The sequence below is a fragment of the Geotrypetes seraphini genome, chromosome 9 (assembly GCF_902459505.1).
Source record: "Geotrypetes seraphini chromosome 9, aGeoSer1.1, whole genome shotgun sequence".
NCBI lineage: Eukaryota > Metazoa > Chordata > Amphibia > Gymnophiona > Dermophiidae > Geotrypetes > Geotrypetes seraphini.
Genome location: NC_047092.1, coordinates 20,541,445 through 20,564,919, shown reverse-complemented (window position 1 = coordinate 20,564,919; position 23,475 = coordinate 20,541,445). Strand labels below are relative to the sequence as shown.

Here is a 23,475-nt window from a genome sequence, read left to right as displayed (position 1 = left end):
AGAAAAGTGTGGAATAGCTTGTAAGTTTCGTGGCTCCACATCATTCTCTTCTTGGTTGGGCTGAGAACTTTTCAGAGGTCCCTGGTATTGTGATGTCATAATGCCTCATTCCACCAATGCCTAAGAGCCAACCTCATCGGTGATGTCACAATGGCTTGGTTTCCCTATATTTGTGCCCATGTTCTAGATGCTTTTGCCTCATTGAAACGAAAAGTGTCAAGAAAAATGTGGAATAGCTTTTAAGTTTCGTGGCTCCACATCATTCTCTTCTTGGTTGGGCTGAGAACTTTTCAGGGGCCCCTGGTATTGTGATGTCATAATGCCTCATTCCACCAATGCCTAAGAGCCAACCTCATCGGTGATGTCACAATGGCTTGGTTTCCCTATACTTGTGCCCATGTTCTAGATGCTTTTGCCTCGTTGAAACAAAAAGTGTCAAGAAAAATGTGGAATAGCTTGTAAGTTTCGTGGCTCCACATCATTCTCTTCTTGGTTGGGCTGAGAACTTTTCAGAGGCCCCCTCATATAATTGGCCAGGATGATGATGGTAACAAAGATGACGATGTAAGTGATGCTGCATCTCATGTAGATGATAATGACAATGATGTTGATAAAGTATTCTTCGCTATATGGAAGTATAGTGTTTCAGAAGCAGTCAAAAGACGTCAGTAATATTGCAGCCTGGCCTGATTTGAAGCAACATTTGACTCAGAGACTTTTTAGCCGCACTGGTTTGAAGCACACATGCATGAGTGACAGTCATTTCCAAAATTTAGTTTTACTAAAAGCAAAGTGGATTGAATTGGTGAGCAATAAAATTGTTAGGATAAGAACATTAACAATAGTTGCATTCACTGTTCTTACAATACTTATATACTTAAAAAGTATTTTATTAGGCAATTATTTTTTAGCCCGTTACATTAACGGGTGCTAGCAGCCCTTCTCCCTTACTTTTAACTCCTCCCTGTCCAGCAGCACCCCCCATTCCCTGCTCCCCCTATCTAGCAGTAGCCCTTCTCCTTTACTTGTCACCCCTCCCATTCCCTGCTCCCACTGTCCAGCAGTAGCCCTTCTCCTTTACTTGTCACCCCCCCATTCCCTTCTCCCACTGTCCAGCAGTAGCCCTTCTCCTTTACTTGTCACCCCCCCATTCCCTGCTCCCCCTGTACAGCAGTAGCCCTTCTCCTTTACTTGTCATCCCTCCATTCTCTGCTCCCCCCGTCCAGCAGTAGCCCTTCTCCTTTACTTGTCACCCCCCCATTCCCTGCTCCCCCTGTACAGCAGTAGCCCTTCTCCTTTACTTGTCATCCCCCCATTCTCTGCTCCCCCCTGTCCAGCAGTAGCCCTTCTCCCTTACTTGTACCTTCCCCACTGTCCGTTAGGAACCCTTCTCCCTTACCTGCAAACCATGCAGCCTTGGGGCTTTTGGTAGGCCGGGCCACTTTACATTTTAAAAGTCCCCCACCCCATTCCCTGTGCAGCAGGGCAGCAGCATTTTCTTTTCTGGCCGGCTCCCTTGCTAAATTTCAAAGCCGCGGGCAGCGGCGGCTCCTTGACCGATCCGCGCTTAAAACGGCCCCACACTCGCAGTCTGGCTGGCTCCCTTACTAAAGCTTTTTGCGGTGGCGGCTCCTCTTGCATCCGGCCCTGTGTCCAAAGCTTCTCCGAAGGCTGGCTCCCATGAAAATGTTATTTTTCTGTTTAAAGCCGCGGCGGCAGCTTTTCTCAAGAGGCGCACCAGCATCGGAAGCCTTGTCTCTGACGTTGTGACGTTAGAGAGGATTCCGACGCTGGTGCGGCTCTTGAGAGAAGCTGCCGCCGCGGTTTAAACAGAAAAATAATATTTTCATTGGAGCCAGCCTTGAACAACACTGTCAAAAGCCTATCAATGGCGTCTTTCACTCTCGCCCCAGCGCTGTCCTCTCTGCATAGCAACTGGCACTGCTGCAGGTTCAAATGCAAGAGCAGGTACAGCAGAGTCTCTCTTCGACCTTTGCTAATCCGACAATTCGGCATATCCAAGAGACCCCTGATGATGTCATTGCGGCTCTTTTTCCACTTTCCTGGCACCCGATTCAGTGGAAGGGTAGTTTAGCTTTTCTACTGAGACCCTGTTTTCACTGCAGCGCTTGAAACACATTTTCAATCTGTTCCATGTTATCCGACTTTTGAATTATCTGACAATGGGCCAGTCCTGTTTGTGTTGGATAATGGCCCATGCTCCAATGAGCTGCTGATTGACAGGTCGGAACAGATGGTCAGACAGCAGTCAAAGTTGTAATTGTCTCAAATTAGAGAGATGGTAACATGTCGTTTAAATTTACCTTTCCCTTTGAAGTATATGTGTTGTGTTCTACAGTGGTTCCCAACCCTGTCCTGGAGGACCACCAGGCCAGTCGGGTTTTTAGGATAGCCCTCATGAATATGCATGGAGCAGATTTGCATGCCTGGCACCTCCATTATATGCAGATCTCTCTCATGCATATTCATGAGGGCTATCCTGAAAACCCGACTGGACTGGTGGTCCTCCAGGACAGGGTTGGGAACCTCTGGTGTAATACATTAATTATGTCACAACGCTTTATACCCATAGTTCAGCTGGTTCAGATGTGGCTTACCAGTGAAATGTTGGGGATACGGGGTAGGAAAAGGGTACTGATGAATTTAGAGGTGCATACATTGACTGGTAGAGGTCTGCCTTCCTTTCCAAGTTCAAATAGTGAAAGTGGCACTACAACAACTGGTGCCATGGTTAGTACAGTATTTTGTCTTCAGATGCCCATATGGGCAGCATGAAGACTGTATGTTTGTGAGCCCACTGGGACAGGCAGGGAAAAATGCTTGAGTACCTGAATAAATTCATGTAAACCATTCTGAGCTCTCCTGGGAGAACGGTATAGAAAATTGAGTAAATAAACAGTGTGAAGAGTTTCAGCCTCTGATAGCCAGAGCTGGTATTGTGACATCATAATGCCTCATTCCACCAATAAGAGCAAACCTCACCAGTGATGTCACAATGGCTTGATTGTCCTATACTTGGCTCATTTATACTACATTTTGATTTCTTGAGTGGCGCAGTGGTTAAAGCTACAGCCTCAGCACCCTGACATTGTGGGTTCAAACCCTGTGCTGCTCCTTATGACCCTGGGCAAGTCACTTAATCCCCTCATGGCCCCAGGTACATTAGATAGATTGTGAGCCCACCAGGACAGACAGGGAAAAATGCTTGAGTATCTGAATAAATATAAATTCATTTAAACCGTTCTGAGCTCCCCTGGGAGAACATTATAGAAAACTGAATAAATAGTGTGAAGAGTTTCAGCCTTTGATAACCAGAGCTGGTATTGTGATGTCATAATACCTCATTCCACCACTGCCTAAGAGCCAACCTCACCAGTGATGTCACAATGGCTTGTTTGTCCTATACTTGGCTCATTTATACTACATTTTGATTTCTTGAGTGGTGCAGTGGTTAAAGCTACAGCCTCAGCACCCTGAGGTTGGGGGTTCAAACCCATACTGCTCCTTATGACCCTGGGCAAGTCACTTAATCTCCCCATGGCGCCAGGTACATTGTGAGCCTGCCGGGACAGACAGGGAAAAATGCTGGAGTACCAATATTCAAATCCGGTGGTCAGCATTTGTTTTACAAGCCAGCTATGGTATTTCAATGGTCCATGTATCTTCGGTGCTGCTATCCACAGAAGTGGCTGCACTGAATATACAAATTCAATGGTTACTAGCATTAGAATTTTGGAGAGCAGTGATATTCAGTCCTTGTGCTGTTAAAGCTCTATCCACATAATTATCTGCATAAGAACATAAGAATAGAAGATGGCCGACGGTCCCGGACGCTGAGCAGCACGCCGGAGATTTTCTGAAAACTTTTCAGAAAGGAAAGAGTTACTTACTTAGAATGCCGAAGAGGAGAGGCCGCAGCGCCGCTGGAGCCTCGCGGCGTTCGGCGGTCCCCTCGTTCGGCAATATTGAAGAGCTCCTGCGTCGGATGCAGGATATCCCGGCAGCGTCGGCACCCCCCCCGCTGGAGACACCTCAGAGAGGCGGAAACGAGGTGATCTCCTTGGGGCTAGAGACTACGCTCAGCCCCGACGCTAGGGCACCTCCCCCACCTCCTCAGGTTACCAGCTCCCCACGAGTGGAGGAGCTCCCGGAAGGAAGCAAGCACCTACCCTCGGAGGCCAGGAAAAACAGAGAGGGGAGCGTGGAGATGGACTCCCTGAGTTTTCAGGTGAGTCCAAGAAGTACAGAGGATTTGGAAACATCAGGGATCATTTCAGCCCAGCAGAAGGATTGCCAGAATCAACTGATAACTGGTGAGACTATTCAAATTCCCAATCTTTCATATGTTATTGAAAAACCCAGAGAAGTAACACTGGACTCAATCTGGGATTTAGTTGCTGACCTAGCCAAGTCTGTTAAGCCCCAGCTTTTGCAGCTGGAAAATAAAATTACTCTTCAAGAAAATGATATAAAAAATATAAAAGTTGAAGTTGATGAATCCAAGAACTCAATTCTGAATATACAACAGGAGTTAAAAGCATCAAAACAGCTTAATGAAGCAATGGTAAAAGATAACACAAGTTTGCGCAGAAAATTGGAAAATTTGGAGAACTTTTCTCGTAATAATAATCTCCGTTTGATTAATTTTCCTAAGATAGCCTCTGTGACACCTAGAGATATGATGAAACGTTATATGGTAGAGATTTTGGGTATTCCAGAGGATACATTACCACCACTTACTCAAGTATATTACTTACCAATGAAAACTACTAAATTACCACCTAAACAACAGGAGGATAATCAACCACTTAATGTTTCTGCAATCTTGGAACTTTCGGACAGAGAGCTAGCATCTCCGGCAACATTGCTTCTCACGGTGGCCCTTGCACCAGATAAAAACTGGTTGCTTAGAATGTACTTCAGGAATAAAATGAAAGAATTTCTTGGACATAAAATATTAATGTTCCCAGATTTGGCACGGGAAACCCAGAGAAGAAGGCGAGAGTTTCTTTTGATGAAGCCAGGTGTTATATCTCTTGGAGGGACCTTTTTCCTACGACACCCTTGCAAATGTGTAATACAGTACCATATGAAGAAATATGTATTCTTTGAGCCATTCCAGTTGACAGCTTTTCTGGCAGGAACTCGACTGGATGAAGGGAAATCAAGAGAGGTCCAATTGAATAAATGATATCCTTCCTCAGCTAAGGGACTTTGTTTTCCTAATATTTGATTTGATTTTCGTCAGCATCTGTTAATATGTCCGCCTCATCCATCTTGGATCTAATTTTGAGGACTTGAGCTGAATTTAAGCTAAACATTTATTTTATTTAGTTGATTATTATGTATTTTACCTATGAGTATTATTTTTCTGCTTTTCTTCAACTTTCTGTACAAGTGGATACTTGATTTATAAAATGTAAAATTTGATAAATATAAAATAAAAAAAAAAAAAAAGAACATAAGAATAGCCTTACTGGGTCAGACCAATGGTCCATCACGGTGGCCAAGCCAGGTCACTAGTACCTGGCCAAAACACAAAGAGTAGCAACATTCCATATAGAACCCCAAAGAACAGCAAGATTCCGGAATCCCAAAGAGTAACAAGATTCTAGAATCCCAAAGAGTAGCAACATTCCATATAGAACCCCAAAGAACAGCAAGATTCCGGAATCCCAAAGAGTAACAAGATTCTAGAATCCCAAAGAGTAGCAACATTCCATATAGAACCCCAAAGAACAGCAAGATTCCGGAATCCCAAAGAGTAACAAGATTCTAGAATCCCAAAGAGTAGCAACATTCTATATAGAACCCCAAAGAACAGCAAGATTCCGGAATCCCAAAGAGTAACAAGATTCTAGAATCCCAAAGAGTAGCAACATTCCATATAGAACCCCAAAGAACAGCAAGATTCCGGAATCCCAAAGAGTAACAAGATTCTAGAATCCCAGAGTAGCAACATTCCATATAGAACCCCAAAGAACAGCAAGATTCCGGAATCCCAAAGAGTAACAAGATTCTAGAATCCCAGAGTAGCAACATTCCATATAGAACCCCAAAGAACAGCAAGATTCCGGAATCCCAAAGAGTAACAAGATTCTAGAATCCCAAAGAGTAGCAACATTCCATATAGAACCCCAAAGAACAGCAAGATTCCGGAATCCCAAAGAGTAACAAGATTCTAGAATCCCAAAGAGTAGCAACATTCCATATAGAACCCCAAAGAACAGCAAGATTCCGGAATCCCAAAGAGTAACAAGATTCTAGAATCCCAAAGAGTAGCAACATTCCAGGGCTACCGATCCAGGGCAAGCAGGGGCTTCCCCCGTGTCTTTCTCAATAACAGACTATGGACTTTTCCTCCAGAATGCCCTTGCTTCGCCCTGGCAGAATGCAGATAGCGTCATGGCTGTCTTTAAGACTTTTCCGCTGCACTGTCCAGATAGTGGAGCTGAAAATTCAAAACGCACCTAAATAGGGATCTTTCCTGGATAGCAGCTGCTGCCATCTGGATAAGTGTTTTTGAATATTGATTCACTGGGATCTGTTGTTGAGCTTAGACTGTTCATGGCTGACAGTAGGTTTCTGTACTTCATTTTTTATGGCATGAAAGTTTCCTATTGCTTCTTTTTGGCTTATGGCTGAATTGGAACAGGTCTCTACTGGGATCCTGATACCAGAATCTTCATTTGAAATTACTCTCAGAGGTTTTTCCCACTTTTTAAAATAACTTTTCATCCCATTAATACCCCTATTACAACAGTCCTCAAGTCAGAAGTCACAGACTATTGCTCCTTCTGGAGCCTGGTACCGCACAGCCTGACGTTGACCAGTAGGTGTCACTGTTGTGTGATGAAAGAGGTTCCCTCCTCCTTCCTGGGCTCATAAGTATTGCTTCACAGTATCTCCATTGCTGGCCATGTGGAAGAACTGAAGCCAGTTCCATGCTTCTTCTGTGCCTATCCTAATTTTAGAAACTGACTGCAGTGGTGTTAGTGCTAGCCAAAGCTGAAATCTACCCACTAGATAGAGAGTTTACTGACAGGGCTTTGCAAGGTGGTTTGGATGTTTCGCTTGTGCTGAAAAGTTGTTTCGTTTTATCTCATGCGTTTACAGCCCCTTTGAGGTGCAGGTGAGCCCTGAAGCTGGGTCTCAGAAGGTACGAGCCTGGGGTCCTGGTCTGGAGACAGGAGTGGTGGGCAAATCGGCTGACTTTGTGGTGGAGGCAATTGGTACAGAAGTGGGGACACTGGGTAAGAGACAAGAATAATAATAATGTTAGTACTTCCACTCTTAAAGAAGCAGCAGATGTAGGGTTGCTAGATTATTTCAATTGGAAAATATGGACCCCTAGACCCGCCACCAGGTCCACCCATCCCTGCCCTATAATGCCCTAATCCCTCTCCCAGTCCCGCCTCAGCCCCGCCTCTTTTCAGGCAGGGAGGAAGTCTGTGCGTGCTTGACGCGATTTGAGGAGGCTTTTCAAAACAGACAAAATGCCTAACCCTGGACATGTCCTCAAAAGGAGGACATGTCCCGGGAAATCCAGACATCAGATGAGTCCTTGCTGTAGGTGTATTCATACCTCTTTGCTAAGGTTACCAGATTTTTCATCTGGTAAAAGAGGACGTGTGGTCCCGCCCCCAGGCACACCCTATTACACCCCTGGATCCTCCCCAGCCCCACCCCATTCTTCTCCCAGATGCAACCTGATGTCATCGCATGCATGCATGCATGCATGCGATGCCATCCCGTCACATCCGTGCATGTGCTGATGCACCCCGTCCCCGATCTCGCCGGGTTTTGAAAATCTGGGCGTCTGCTAACCCTACTCTATGCTTCTTCCATTAGATAACAGTTCATTCATGGTTCTGTTTCCCGTTAGGCTTCTCCATTGAGGGTCCTTCTCAGGCGAAGATTGAGTGTGACGATAAAGGAGATGGGTCGTGTGATGTACGTTACTGGCCTACCGAACCCGGTGAATATGCCGTCCACGTCATCTGTGATGATGAGGACATCAAAGACAGCCCCTTCATCGCCCATATCCATCCTGCAACAAATGAGTACTTTCCGGAGAAAGTAAGTATTAGGAAGCTGACTCAGGCTCTTCCAGTCTCGTCAACTCCACTTCCCGTCCTTTTCCATCACTGTTATCGCTCTCACCATGAAAGATCAACCACATCAATATGTTTGACACAGATGCTTTTACGACCCGTCTATCCCTCTTCCACCTCCTCTCATCCAGATGTTTTTACAGCTGTCCACCAGCTGTATTCCATTCTGCCCCTTCTAATTTCTGTAGCACTACAAACAGTCACGATGCTGTAAGATACAAAGAAATGAGTGTTCATATTCAATGTACAGTGGTGCCTCGCATAACGGACGCCTCGCACAGCGAACGCTGCGCACAACGAACTTTATGTCTTGATCCGTACAACGAACTTCGTTTCACACAACGAAGTCGCCCGAGCTGCATCCTTCCGCGCAGGCACTGCGCTTAACTGCCCTCTCTCCACCTGGTTCCCTCTTGCCCCCCCGACTCCCCGACACGATCGGGGCAAAAAGGAGCCCAAGCCCTCTTGCCCCGCCGATTCCCCAACTCCCCACACAATATCGGGCCAGGAGGGAGCCCAAGTCCTCCTGGCCACGGCGACCCCCTAACCCCACCCTGCACTACATTACGGGCAGGAGGGATCCCAGGCCCTCCTGCCCTCGACGCAAACCCCCCTCCCCCCAACGACCGCCCCCCCCCCAAGAACCTCCGACCGCCCCCCCCCAGCCGACCCGCGACCCCCCTGGCCGACCCCCACGACACCCCCAACCCCCTTCCCCGTACCTTTCTGTAGTTGGCCGGACAGACGGGAGCCAAACCCGCCTGTCCGGCAGGCAGCCAACGACGGAATGAGGCCGGATTGGCCCATCCGTCCCAAAGCTCCGCCTACTGGTGGGGCCTAAGGCGCCTGGGCCAATCAGAATAGGCCCGGGAGCCTTAGGTCCCTCCTGGGGGCGGGGCCTGAGGCACATGGGCCCAACCCGACCATGTGCCTCAGGCCCTGCCCCCAGGAGGGACCTAAGGCTCCCGGGCCTATTCTGATTGGCCCAGGCGCCTTAGGCCCCACCAGTAGGCGGAGCTTTGGGACGGATGGGCCAATCCGGCCTCATTCCGTCGATGGCTGCCTGCCGGACAGGCGGGTTTGGCTCCCGTCTGTCCGGCCAACTACAGAAAGGTACGGGGAAGGGGGTTGGGGGTGTCGTGGGGGTCGGCCAGGGGGGTCGCGGGTCGGCTGGGGGGGCCGTCGGAGGTTCTTGGGGGGGGCGGGCGTTGGGGGGGGGGGGGGTTTGCGTCGAGGGCAGGAGGGCCTGGGATCCCTCCTGCCCGTAATGTAGTGCAGGGTGGGGTTAGGGGGTCGCCGTGGCCAGGAGGACTTGGGCTCCCTCCTGGCCCGATATTGTCGGGGAGTTGGGGAATCGGCGGGGCAAGAGGGCTTGGACTCCCTTTTGCCCCGATCGTGTCGGGGAGTCGGGGGGGGGCAAGAGGGCTTGAGCTCCCTCTTGCCCCGATCGTGTCGGGGAGTCGGGGGGGCAAGAGGGCTTGAGCTCCCTCTTGCCCCGATCGTGTCGGGGGTGCCAGGGACCACACGGAGTCACCCACCGTACCACCCGATTCGGGTAAGCGCAGGTATCAGTGGGTGGCTTATTTGCGGGGGGGTGCCTTATTTTACATTTTTTTCTAAAAAGGGGGGGCTGTCTTATTTGATGGCCCTGCCTTATCATCGGGGAAACACGGTAGAAAAAAAAAAAAAATGAACAGTTAAGTCCCAGTTTTTGCCGCTGAGACTCTGCCCTCTCACTGTAAAATTAGACTCTACTTAGTCTGTCTTTAAATTTAAAAAATGTGTGTTGTTTTAAAAAACAATTATGTTTTTAGATGTATCTAAATAAAAATAATAACCAAAAATTTATCTTTTTTTATGTCATCTTAGCATATTTTATGCTACAGAACGAATTATTTTTTTTAACATGTATTGTTATGGGAAAACGCGTTTCACATAACGAACTTTTCGCATAACAAACTTGCTCCTGGAACGAATTAAGTTCGTTGTGTGAGGCACCACTGTTTACATTCATATGGAGATGTACAGAGAAGATAGGAGGCTTTAGGAGCTTGGTTGAACAGAAAAAAGATGCAAATCACTGATTGGAGAAATTTTAACCTGCTCATGGGGCTTGGGGGCTTTTAATTGGTTATTATATAAAATTTGGATTTCTGATTTTAAGGATCTAAAAAATATATATTTAGGTATTTACTGTATTTTCCAGGTACAGTAGAACACCGATTATCTGAACGTTTTAACCTCTGCAGAGAGCAGTCCGGATAATTAAAAATCTGGATGATTGGACATTAATTTTTTTTTTTGTTTTGTTTTTAATAATAATTGTTAAAAAAATACACGTCAGTGCCTTCCCCCTCCCTCGCTGAACAGACGTCATCAACCCCCTCCCGGACTCAGAGGAAAGACTCCAGGCCTGCCTTGTTTCCCTGGTGGTCTAGCCGCGTGCTGGGGCTGGAGCGATTCCCACTTGCTCCTGCCCATGCTCTTCCAGCGATGAAAATAGCTGCCGAGACTTCCAGCGGCAGTCTCATGAGGCTGATTAGCCTCGCCAGACTGCCACTGGAAGTCTCGGCAGCTATTTTCATCGGTGAAAGAGCATGGACAGGAATGAGTGGGAATTGCTCCTGCCCAAGTGTGATGTCCTTATATTGGAATGATCCAGGTGATGACCCGACACGGTCTGTGTTTCGGCCCCCAGATGGAGGCCTGCCTCAGGGGTGTGAATATAGGTCCACTAGGTGTCACTCCAGTGTTGGGAATACAAACTTTTAAAAAATCTTTAGAAAGACTGAGAACAAATACAAGGCTCGGAGAAAAGCCCAGGCACAAAATCAACAGGGTACACGGTGGTCTCCGTGGATCATTCCAATATAAGGACATCACGTTCTTATTCATGTTTTATGTGCTTCTGTATTTATTTTGATTTTATAGAAATAAAAGATTGTGTGTCCCAAGGTTGACGTGTTCTATCCCACGCCCCACTTGTTGTCTCTTTGTTGGATTTTACGTGGGGGCTTCTCTGTTTCCTTTACTTTGTTCTACAGCTGCTCCTTTGGTGCCGCAAAATTGCTGTCATGCACTTCCTCTGTAGCGCAGACTGGCTGCATAAAGTCCATCTTTCCAAATGGGTGTCTGCGTAGCTGGTCTACTGGTGTCAGGTCAAAAGCGTGCCGGGACAAAGGCGCGCCCAGACAATTGAGCGCAGCACGGAGGTGCGCGCCGCTCAAAATTACTGTTTTTAGGGCTCCGACGGGGGGGCATGGGGGGGAACCCCCCCACTTTACTTAATAGACATCGCGCCGGCGTTATGGGGGGTTTGGGGGGTTGTAACCCCCTACATTTTAATGAAAACTTTACTTTTTCCCTGTTTTTAGGGAAAAAGTTAAGTTTACAGTAAAATGTGGAGGGTTACAATCCCCCAAACCCCCCATAACGCCGGCGCGATGTCTATTAAGTAAAGTGGGGGGATTCCCCCCATGTCCCCCTGTCGGAGCCCTAAAAACTGTAATTTTCTTCGGCGCGCGCCTCCATCTTGCGCTCATTTGTCGGTGCGCGCCTTTATCTTTCGCGCCGTTGTCTATGAACTGGTCTACTAGAAGCCCCCCCCATCTCTTCCCACCCACACAAGCTGTGTTGTTAACGGGAAAGATTACGAAGCCTTCGTGTCGCAGTCTCAGACAGCATGACCTTTCCAGCTTGCAGCTCACTCCCCGTTCGTTCGGGCAGGAATAGAAAGAGCAAAATGCTTCCCTGAAAGCGTCATTGCTTATGCAGCTATCTTTACCTCCTCCCCGCCAGTCTTGCCCTGGTTTTCTTTTCATGCTAACGATCCTATGTCACAAATTATTTACATTTTTAGCATAAGAGGCACTCTAAGTTTAGAGTGCTAATCCCCGGCTCTCTACACATATAGCCTTCTGTCCTCATGGATATCAACTGTCGTTCTACCCTTTCAATGTCATTGTAGATCGTTTTTATGCACAGACACATGGAAGGTACTTCTTCAACACTACGCCTATTATTAGGGGCCAAGAAGGTGCCTATTTGGAGTCTATTCTAATATAACAAAAGTATGCGCCTACTTTTCGTTATAGAAAGGGCCAAATACATGCCTATATTTTAGGCGCAACTACTTAAAAAACTCAAAAAGAAGGGGCAATTGAGACGTCAAAAAGGGAAGTCTTTATTATATAAATCCCTACAAGGATCTGAGTTTCGACAATATCAAAATGTCTTCTTCGGGGGACAAATAAACCATGTGTGTTGATATAGAACAGGGTCCTGACGACCACAAACTTTAACACTTGTCCAGTTCCTCTGCTGTTTTCCAATATAACCCTTACCCCAGCACAATGTGAATTTTTGGTTCGTGTTATGGATCTTGCTGTGTTTTAATAATGTGTATGCGATTTTGAACATCGTTTTGATTATAAGCGGCTTAGAAATCTTTTAAATAAATAATAAATAAACCTGCATTCAGGTCACAGGTTGTGCTGTGGTGAGGGTTATATTGGAAAACAGCAGAGGAACTGGGCAAGTGTTAACGTTTGTGGTCATCAACACACTCGGTATATTTGTCCTCTGAAGAAGACAATTTGATATTGTGGAAACTCGGATCCTTGTTGGGATTTATATAATAAAGACTTTCCTTTTTGACTGTTTTGACGTCTCGATTGCCCCTTCTTTTTGCATTTGCTTTGTTTGGCGGGGTGAAACCTTTTCCTTTCGCAATAACAGACTATGGACTTTTCCTCCAGGAACTTGTCCAAACCTTTCTTAAAACCAGCTTATTTTCTGTTATGAACTAGGCTCCTACTGTGTATCTTCTGGATGCCTAATCGTAGGTCCCCCCCCCAAATTCTTTACCTGGTGCCTTACGTTGTGCGTGCAAATCGGTGCGCACATTTGATTTGCACCGATAATTGGCAATTAACCCTAATTGACGCTAATTGGAACTAATTAAAAGGCGCAGAGCTTGATCGGCATTTTCTATAAAGTGCGGCACACCAGTTTCTAATGCGTGAATTTGAAAAGGGGATGTGGCAGGGGAGGAGCATTGGCGGATTTTGGGCATTCCTGTAATTTATGCAACGGTTACAGAATGCGCCCGATGCGTGCACAAGTTAGGCGCTGGCATTTAAGCCTGGTTTTCCTTGGCCTAAATGCAGTGATGTAGCGAGCGTGGGAGGCGCCCGGAGCGGTGGTGCTTCCCCCATGCTTACTCCCCTTCCCCTGTACCTGTTTAGCTTCCACGGCGCGAGCGGCATCTCTAACTTGCTGCCCGCGCCAGCATCGGCTCTTCTTCTGACGCCACGTCCTAGTCGCGTGACCCAGAAGTGACGTTAGAGGGGCGTGCCGAGGCTGGTGCGAGGAGCGGGTTGGAGCTGCTGCTCGCGCCGGCGGTGCAGTGGGGGGTGAATTGATTGAAGGCGCGTGCGCGGCAGGGGAGGAGTGGGGAGGAGCGGGGAAGGAGATGATGAGAGGTGCCGGTGCCCCCACCAAGATGGCGCCCAGAGGGTGGTCCATCCCCCCGCCCCTCCCTTACTACGCCCCTGCCTAAATGGGTCCGCCTAAAAGTTATGCAATACACGGGCACGTAGCACGATGCTATAAGGTGTTCTTACCTTTTATAGAATTGAGCTAGGTGCCTCCCTACTGATATTTTGGGCACTATATGTAGAATCAGGCCCTGATAGCATTGCCTCCTAGATGCCTGGCTGTTCATCCAGCTGTCTTTCTACCTCTTCAAGTGCTTTCTTTGTTTCTACAATAACGTATGGTTATCATTGCTCTATTTATTGTGTATCGCACGTGCCGGTGTTAATATGATTATACATTTACCCTTTTTTTTAAACAGGTAAACATTTAATTGATCTCTTAAGCAAACCTCCATTTTGATTCCTTCTCAGGTGAAAGCTTTTGGACCCGGCCTGGCCCCAACAGGCTGCATTGTGGACAAGCCCGCAGAGTTCACCATTGATGCTCGGGGAGCTGGAAAGGCAGAGCTGAAGATATATGCTCAGGTATTGGAAAGATTGAAAAGTTCACTGAAAAGTTTCCTTTTCGTTGACGCTTTTGGGAATTTGTTTAGCATAAATTGACTGATTAATTTTGCTCTGTCATTAATGCAGTGATCATGGAGAATAAGCATTTCTAGCTACCAGGGTCCCCATCCCTTAACATTTTTTCCCTTAATTGTTCTTTTCTTATAAAATTGTAATTCCACCCTATTTCCCCTCCTTTTCTCATGTATGATGTCCATAGTTAGTTCTATTGTGTGTTTCTATTTCATTACTTTATTAATGTACATCGCTTTGAATTTATTATAAAAGCGCTTTTATCAAATTTTAAGTTTTGTTCCAAACCCCGGCCTGAAAGGATAAAGGTTTATCAAGAAATCTTTTAAACTGACATCCCTTCGAAGTCGGAAATGAAAGAAAAAAAAGAGTAGTTCCATTGATAAAAATGAATGCTTCTTATGCTCATCAGAGGACCTCAGATTGACTTTGTGATTGTGTCGGAACTGCTCAACTTTTGCTGTTTCATACAACCAAGAAAAGTTTGCATCATGAACTTGTATCTCTCTAAAAGGCACTGTCCTTTCTGTGATCTCTTTCTGCAAGAGTGGCATTACACTCTGATCTTTAACAGTACTGATCTTGAAACCTCTTTTTTTGATCGCAGTCATTTGTTTGCTTTCAGGATGCAGAAGGCTTCCCTATTGACATTAAGGTCAAAGATAATGGAGACAACACCTTCTCCTGCGTCTATGTGCCAACTAAGCCCATCAAACACACCATCATCATCAGCTGGGGTGGGGTCAACATTCCGAAGAGTCCTTTCAGGGTAAGGCCATTTCCATATGACCATAGTTGGCCATCTCTCCTTAACTTTGGTCATCGATGAGGTCATCATAGTGTGGTATCAATATAAATGCATAGTTGTAATGGCCAAAAGAAGTCCCAGCGACCCAGAGAAAGAATGCAGATACTGACTGCAAGTCTGGCATATCCAACAACAGTTCTTAAAGTATTGGATTAGCATGTCATACCTTTTTCCACCAAGAGATCTTTCTCTAGTGATACAAATTCATGAAGTATATCTGTATTTTTTTTATGGCTATATATGATATGCTTATACCGAGGGTTGATTCATAAGTCATGGTAACTATTAATTTTCTCTTAAAAAATGTGCCAACCCTGGAAATCTAATATATATGTTTGAAAGCGTGGGACTTCTTAAGATAAGAGATGAGTGCAGATGTCTCTGGAAGGGGAGAAGCAAAAAATCATGACATTTGAAATCACGTTTTATTATGGCATACAGTATACAGTCTCCCAGGTTGTCTATCGTTCGTTGCTATCAATGGAGAAGGTGGTGAATATCATCCACTGCATTTGAATGATGATTTCAAATGTCACTTATTTTTCTTTTCTCCTACCAGAGACTCCTGCACTCATATCTTATTTGATGGCAACATTAAGAAGTACATGTGACACATTTTTAAACATATATATTAGATGTCCAGTGTTGGTCCATTTTCAAGAAAAATAAATAGTTGTCATGACCCTCGTATATATGGCTGTCGTATCTATCTGTATCCTTAAAGAAAAAAGCCAGGGCCAGTTCTGTACTAAGGGGGGGGGGGGAGGTTCTGCCCCAGGTGCAGCCCAAAAGGAGTTGCTCTGATAACTCCAACGAAGGCTGGTGCCAACATCAAAAACTTCTTCCCAGCAGCAGCATTCACAATTTGCTGCTCTTGTTGGCGTTGGGCCTTCCTCTTTGCCAGGTCCTGCCTACTTTCTGTTTCTGCAAAGGCAGGACCTGGCAGAGAGGAAGGCCCGACGCTGACAAGAGCAGTGAATTGTGAACATTGTGCTGCTGACTGCAGAGTGACAAAGGGATGGAGAGGAGGGGAAAAGAAATGCTGCACCCGACCAGGGAGAAGGAAGACCAAGGAAGGGAGAGGAGATGAAAGAGAGATGCCAGACCATGGGGAAGGAAAGGAGGCAGGGAAAGAAATGAAGGAAAGGAGATGCCAGGCCATGGAGGGGAAGGAATAGATGCCAGGGCATGGGGGGGGAGGGAAGGGGACAGAGATGCCAGATGGAGAAAGGAGGGAGGGAGGGAAAGGAAAGAGAGGAGATACCAGAGCATGGAGGGGGAAGGAGAGATGGAAGGGAAGGAGAGGAGAGAGATGCCAGGGCATAGGGGAGGAAGGGAAGGAGACTGAGATGCCAGATCATTGGGAAGGAAGGCAGGGAGGAAAAGGAATGAAAGGAGATGCTAGAGCTTGGAGGGAGAGGGAGAGATGGAAGGAGAAGAGAGGAGAAAGATTCCAAGACATGGGGGAAGGGAAGCAGATGTCAGACCATGGGGAGAGTTGGGGTGGGAAAGAGGAAAAGAAAGGAGAAGGGAAATATGCCAGAGCATGGGAGAGGGAGTGGAGACAGAAAGAGAAAAATAGAAGGGACAGAGAAAGAGGGCAGACACTGGATGGAATGAAGAGAAAATAAGGGAAGCAGAAACCAGAGATGACAAAAGATAGGAAAAATATATATATATTTTTTTGTTGCTTTAGAATAAAGTAATATTGTAGCTGTATTGATAAACATTTATAAATAGAAAATGGAAATAAGGTAATCTTTTTATTGGACTAATTTAATACATTTTTTACTAACTTTTGGAGACCAAAATCACCTTACTTAGGCAGGTGTTAAAAAAATGATCAGCCCTGCGTGTCATGTACTCTAGGTACGCAACTGGCCAGGAGTGCTTTTTCTTTGTTTCATCAAAATCTTGTGCCTGGCAGGTGGCTATTGGAGAAGGTTGCCATCCTGATAAAGTCAAAGTGTATGGTCCAGGAGTGGAGAAGACAGGACTGAAAGCCAACGAACCAACCTACTTCACTGTGGACTGCAGTGAGGCTGGACAAGGTGAGTTACGTACAGGATAATGGGAAAAAGTTTCTGCTTGCCACTGTGTACTTAGTGTGTGAGAGAAATTGTCTTTCTATGAGCACACTGTGTGACATGAACCATCCAGAGTGAATGCTTCAGTGACATTGCAATATACAAGACAGTGTACTTTAGAAAAGACTCTGCCCCACAAGTAAAATATTTTGATTGAAATATAGAAACCACATTTTTAATCTGTTTATTGTTTGCCCCTTCAGAGATGCCTTCTCGTTCACTCAAACTGCATCTAATAGTGATTTGATGACCCCTCCCAGTCGAGAAAGCAATGTCTGGACCCAGTGGCATAGCTAGTGGGGTTGGCGCCCGGGGGAAGGGTCCCCAGCATTGCTGCGCTGTGCAACCCCCTTCTTCCCCGCTGCTTGGGCGCCCCCCCACCTCTTGAGTGCCCCTCTGCCTCCCGCGTACCTCTTGAAATGTTTGCCGGTGCAAGCAGCGTCTTCCACCCGCTGCTTGTGCAGGCTTCAGCTCCCTTCTGACATCACATCCTGGTCCTGCAATCAGGAAGTGACATCAGAAGGGAGCCATTGCTGGCATGAGCAGCAAGTAGAAGATATTGCTCGAGCCAGTGAACATATAAAATGGTATGCGGCCGGGGGGGGGGGGGCAGAGAGGAGGAGAAACCAACCCTGAAGATGGCACCCAGGGTGGCCCATCCCCCGACCCCTACTGCCACTGTCTGGGCCACATAAGTGCTACCTCCCTTTAAAGAGAAAAGTGGTACCCGTGCAAGCAAACTTTGACCTCCTTTCATGAACGAAAGTGGTATCCATGAACCAGAACCTTTCTGAGTCTCCTGCAAAACCCAAAGTCCTGACTGACCTGTTGGTTTCTGTGTTTAGGGGATGTCAGCATTGGAATTAAGTGTGCCCCAGGTGTGATTGGCCCCGTGGAGGCTGACATTGACTTTGATATAATTAAGAATGACAACGACACTTTCACGGTGAAGTACACCCCACCGGGTGCTGGGCGCTATACCATCATGGTGCTCTTCGCTGACCAGGTAAGGGCTTGGATGGGTTTTTCTCAAAAATGCCAGGTTTAGTTGTGGGTAAGTGTTGACCTCAGAAACGGAAGGAAAATGCAATAATTTAACAACGTTTAAAAGTAGCTTAAAATGTTTCCTTTTTAAAGATGCTTTTAATTGAAGTTATTATTTCATTATTATTATTTTTTTTTTTTTTTCTTTCTCTTTTCTTTTCTCTTTTCTCTCCTTCTTTTTTCTCCATTAAGTCCTGCCCTTTTGTTTTTTTCCCTTAATGTCTCTCTCATTTACTATAATTATTGTATTTCCTCCCTTCTTCCTTCATGTATCGTTTGTTAGTGCGTCCTTATTTAACCTAGTACGTGTTGTAGTTCGTCTAATAATTTTGTATTTTCGTTTTTTTTAAATAAGTTTGTTTTAATGGTAATTCTGTTTGTTACAATGTTATTTTATTAAGTGCTTTGTACAACGCTTTGCAGAATCGATAAAGCGTTCAATCGAGAAACTAATTAAGCAATAAACAATAAAACCTTCAGCTTAAAAGAAGAGCAGGTGGAGTGAACGCTCATTGGCTATAATTCGGTTCTAGGAGACTTGAAATGATTTATGCGCATATCTAAATTGCCTATTTAGAATTCAGTAGCGGGGGAGAGTGACACCTCTTCTCACTGTCCACTCTCTGACAATAGAGAGAGGATTTAGGCTGTGACTGCTGGGGAAGTGGGGGGAAAGGTTAAATTCAGGTGCACCTGGGGTGACCAGACGTCCGGGAAAACCTAGAAATGCCCTCTTTTTAGAGGACTGTCTGAGCTCCTGGATGGACTTTCCAGAACCTGGCACTTGTCTGGGTTTTGGAAAGCCCCGATTGGAGCTCTGGCCGTATCTGGAGGGCCTCTGAGCGTGCGCGAATGACGTCACACGCGTCTACGCATGCTCCAGGACCTCCAGATGCAGCTGGGGCTCGTCGGGGAACAGAGGAGGCTGTGTGGGGGCGGGGCCGGGGTGGAACAGGAGGCTGAACTGGGTGGGGCTGGAAGTGGAATTGAGTGGATCTGGGGCAGATCAGGGTGGGGCTGGAGGCGGAGCAGGGGGGCGGAGTCAGGGGTGGGGCGGGGTCATGTTTCCAGGGTAGAAAATATGGTAACCCTAGCTGCACCCACCTACCTATCTCCAGAAGCCTTAGCCTCTCTCTATTGCCCACCTGCCCCCAGATAAAATCTCTCTTCACTATCCACCCAGCTACACCAGCAGCAGCCTTGGCATCAATTGCCCCCCAGCCCTAGCAATGGTCTTTCTGAATCTCTCTTCTCTCCCCGCAAGTGGTAGCGTCTCTCTCCTCTTCCCTTCTCCAAGTGATAGCCTTTCTTTCCCTCTCCCCCCCACTGAGGCACACAGGCACCAAGCCCTCCCTCCCCCTCCCTCTTCATGCATCCCCCCTCCCTCCCCCTCCCTCTTCGTGCATCCCCCTCCCTCTTCAAGCCATCCCTCTCCTTCATCCCCCACAACCCTGGCCTGGTGCTGATAACATGCAAAAGAAAAGGGAGTGACTGTGCATTGGGCTGTGACCCACCCTCCCTGCCACTTTGGCACGGACTGCAAAGTTTGAACCATATGGGAGACCACAGAGTCCCACGGTTCAGTTTTGCATTCAGCATCAGGAGGCAGGCAGTGGTTGGTGGCTAAAGTGCAACTGCTGTCCTTTTCATCTTCTCGTGATCATTGCTAGGCCAAGGACAGGGTTGAGGGAATGGTTCTTGGGTGCACATATGAGTGCCGGATGTGCTGCGGTAAAGGCAAGGGGTGAGAAGGATGGAAGACTAGGGATAGGCTGTTGCTGCTGCCTGCTAGCCCTTTTTTTCAGGCTGCAAAACCAAGGCGCCAAGCTCACAGTGTTAGTCACCATGGTGACCTGAAGCTTGGGGTTTGTTGGGCTCTGACTCTGCACAATGGAAACAACTGCAGTCCTGCTACGCTTATACAGCTTTCCTGGGGCTTCCTCAGGGCACTCACTGCAGCTTATCCAAGACATTTTAGTTTCTTACATGCTGCAATGAGTTCTGTAGCACTATACCCTGTAAATATGCTTTTTTTTTCTGCTCTGATCTTTGCAAACTCTCCAACAAGGATAGACACGAAAAGATCTGAGCTCTCATGTAGGTAGAAGCCAATATCCTGCCTTCAGGCCCATGTCACGGTATATCCAACAGGGGAGGCTGCAGGGGGAGCCAAAATTGCACCTCCCTCCCTTGCTTGGCCAGCATCTTCCCATTCCTTTCCCTAAGCAACCTTACTCCCTAGTACACCCTGCTGGACCTACCTGATAAATGCCCTGGTTGTCTGAGTAGGGCAGGAAGCAGCAGTCCCCAGTTACTGCTCCCATGCCAACTTTAGGTTCAAAATGGCAACTGCAACCTCTAGCGGTAGTCTCATGAGGCCTCCATTTTGAACCCAAAGCTAGAATGGGTAGCAGCAATTGGGGATCGCTGCTACCTACCCTACCCAGACAACTAGTACATCTGCCAGGTAGGCCCGGGTGGTCTTGACAAAGGATGGATGCTCTGGGGGGAGGGGTTTGATGGGGCAGAAAGGAAGGATGAGTTGCGTTTGTAACATGCTAAATCCCTGTCTGCCACTGAGAAGCCCTATGCCTGCTAGACTATGTCTACAGTGTTTTGGGAACTGTCCTCTAAGAGATCTGCCACCTGACAGACTCCTGAGAGATCCTTCCTCCCTGCGAATATAATAATAATAATAATTTTATTCTTATATACCGCCACACCGAAAAAGTTCTGGGCGGTTCACAACAAGGTGAGCTAATACCTGGGATACAGATAAAATACAAATTAGAATAATGGACTTAAAAACAGATAAAGACAGAAAGCATTTACAATATAATGCAGAAAATGCCGGCATGGCAGGGAAAGAAGTAATACATAGAACCAATAAAATACGTCAAGTTGAATATAAGGATCTTGATTGAAAAAATGAAGCAGAATGCATTAAGATAGCAGCCTATCAAAGAGTTGAGTCTGTAACAATTTTCTAAAATCAAGATAGGTAGAGACCTCTAACATCATTTTTCCAAGCCATACATTCTGTTTAGCAGCTTGAAATGAGAGTTTTATGTGCTAGCAGAGCCGTAGAGGTAAGATTCGGAAGCAAAACCCCAAACTTAGGAAGTACAGCTGGAAATACTTTCAGGCGGAAGGCATAGTATTGTGGGAGCTTCGCGATTGTGCTCATCTAACCACCAAATGCACCTGAAATTAAAGAATGCCAGCAAGTGCAAAATTTGTAACAAAATTGAAAAAGTAAATCAGACAGGCGAAAAGAAAGTACAGAATGAAAGTAAAAAGGTCAACTTTTGAAACCAATCATGTGGCCGTCATTGGGTACTAACTGCCTAAGTGTTTTTTTAAAGGACTGGCTGCCCTGGCGAATTCATAGAAAACCAAAAAAAACTCTGTGGCGTGACGATGTTCCCAAATGGACTTTATTTGAAAGTATCAAAGTTCCAAAGGTACACCGAAATCATCCACATAAAATAATTCCATCCACATAAAAGTAAAACATCCACATAAGAGCCTTAAAGGACCTAGTCCGCTAGGGATACAGGACCCAACACGGTCCGCGTTTCGACAAAGTCTTCTTCAGGGGTCCCTGGGGGTCCTATAAAGGTGAGTACGTGGGAAACAATTGTGTGGTGAACCGGAAGTGAGACACTGCTAGCATTTGCATTTCCTGCATCCCTAGCGGACTAGGTCCTTTAAGGCTCTTATGTGGATTTACTTTTATGTGGATGGAATTATTTTATGTGGATGATTTTAGTGTACCTTTGGAACTTTGATACTTTCAAATAAAGTCCATTTGGGAACATTGTCACTCCACAGAGTTTTTTTGGTTTTCTCTGGATTGTGGATATTTTGGGGTCAATTCCTTTTGTTTTTTTGCTTCTGGCGAATTCATAGACATTGCATTTAAAGTTAGGTGAAATTACAGGCGTCCAAGAGCAGGCGTTGTACTTTGCAACAGCAAAATTCAGCTGATGGCTGTTTAACAAACTTGAATAAATAGCTCTGTTGAAAATCCATATAACATTATAGGGATAAATTATTCACATAACTTTATTTAAAAGAATTGATATACCAACCAGCTTAATGGATAAAGGCGGTGTGCAAACTTACAAGTTAAATACTGAAAGACCGAAAGGAACACCATGAAAATTAGGACACACCTAATTCATTCACTCCATTAAATGGATTTGGAGATGAGGGGTTGTCGTACTGAAAATTGTTTTCCTGGGTTTGAATTAAGATATTTGGCAATTTTGATTTAATAAACCCCCATCGCAGGCAAAAAGATGAGGGTTTGTTGTTATCACAGTAGTCAAAGTTTTCAGCCCCTGTCTAGTTAGAACAGGGGTGTCAAAGTCCCTCCCCAAGGGCCGCAATCCAGTCGGGTTTTCAGGATTTCCTCAATGAATATGCACGAGATCTGTTTGCATGCACTGCGTTCATTGTATGCTAATAGATCTCATGCATATTCATTGGGGAAATCCTGAAAACCTGACTGGATTGCGGCCCTCGAGGAGGGACTTTGACATCCCTGAGTTAAAATAGCAAACTTTGAAAATACTGATGGTGGGAGTGTTGATCAGCTCAGTCTTTGAATTTGTCCCGATAGTGATTTCACAAAGCTTTATCTTTACGTTTCCTAGGAAATTCCTATCAGTCCCTTCCGAATCAAGGTGGACCCCTCGCATGATGCCACTAAGGTGAAAGCCGAAGGTCCAGGGCTGAACCGCACGGGTATGTGAGACCTGAACAGATCCATGCATGAAACTTGTTCTACTAGATCAGGAATTCTGAAGTTGGGATCATCTTCCAGGGCAAGGCAGTGACTTAGCAGGACAGAAAGAGAGATGACAAGAGAAGGAAACTGTAAAGTGAGGAGAGACACTGTAGAGGTCGTACTGAGACAGACCGAAGGTCCATCAAGCCCAGTATCCTCTTGGCAACAGGGGCCTAGCTAGATCCCAAGGAGCAAAACAGATTTTATGCTGCTTATCCTAGGAATAAGCAGTGGATTTCCCCCAAGCCATCTCAATAGTGGCCTGTGGACTTCTCTTGTAGGGAATGATCTAAACCTTTTTTAAACCCCGCTAAGCTAACTGATTTCACCACATTCTCTGGCAGGAAATTCCAGAGTTTAATTGCCTGTTGTGTGAAGAAATATTTTCTCCGATTTGTTTTAAATCTACTACTTAGTAGCTTCATTGCATGCCCCCTGGTCCTAGTATTTTTGGACAGAGATACCGCAGACTGAAATCCATGAAAAAAGCAGATATATTATACTAGCATTAGATGGGTGAATAGTTGAA

The 23,475-nt window shown here is 46.1% G+C and overlaps 1 protein-coding gene across 5 annotated transcripts in view; it reads left to right on the top strand.

The window, feature by feature from the left end:
• Window positions 1-23,475, top strand: part of FLNC (filamin C) — a 234,353-nt gene that overhangs the window by 111,070 nt on the left and 99,808 nt on the right. For all 5 annotated transcript variants that reach the window (XM_033958234.1, XM_033958233.1, XM_033958232.1 and 2 more), the window contains 7 exons: window positions 7,138-7,274; window positions 7,907-8,100; window positions 14,045-14,158; window positions 14,838-14,981; window positions 16,948-17,071; window positions 17,953-18,113; window positions 22,813-22,903. In XM_033958234.1, the coding sequence (XP_033814125.1) occupies window positions 7,138-7,274; window positions 7,907-8,100; window positions 14,045-14,158; window positions 14,838-14,981; window positions 16,948-17,071; window positions 17,953-18,113; window positions 22,813-22,903 (965 nt within the window). The remainder of the gene's footprint in view (window positions 1-7,137; window positions 7,275-7,906; window positions 8,101-14,044; window positions 14,159-14,837; window positions 14,982-16,947; window positions 17,072-17,952; window positions 18,114-22,812; window positions 22,904-23,475) is intronic.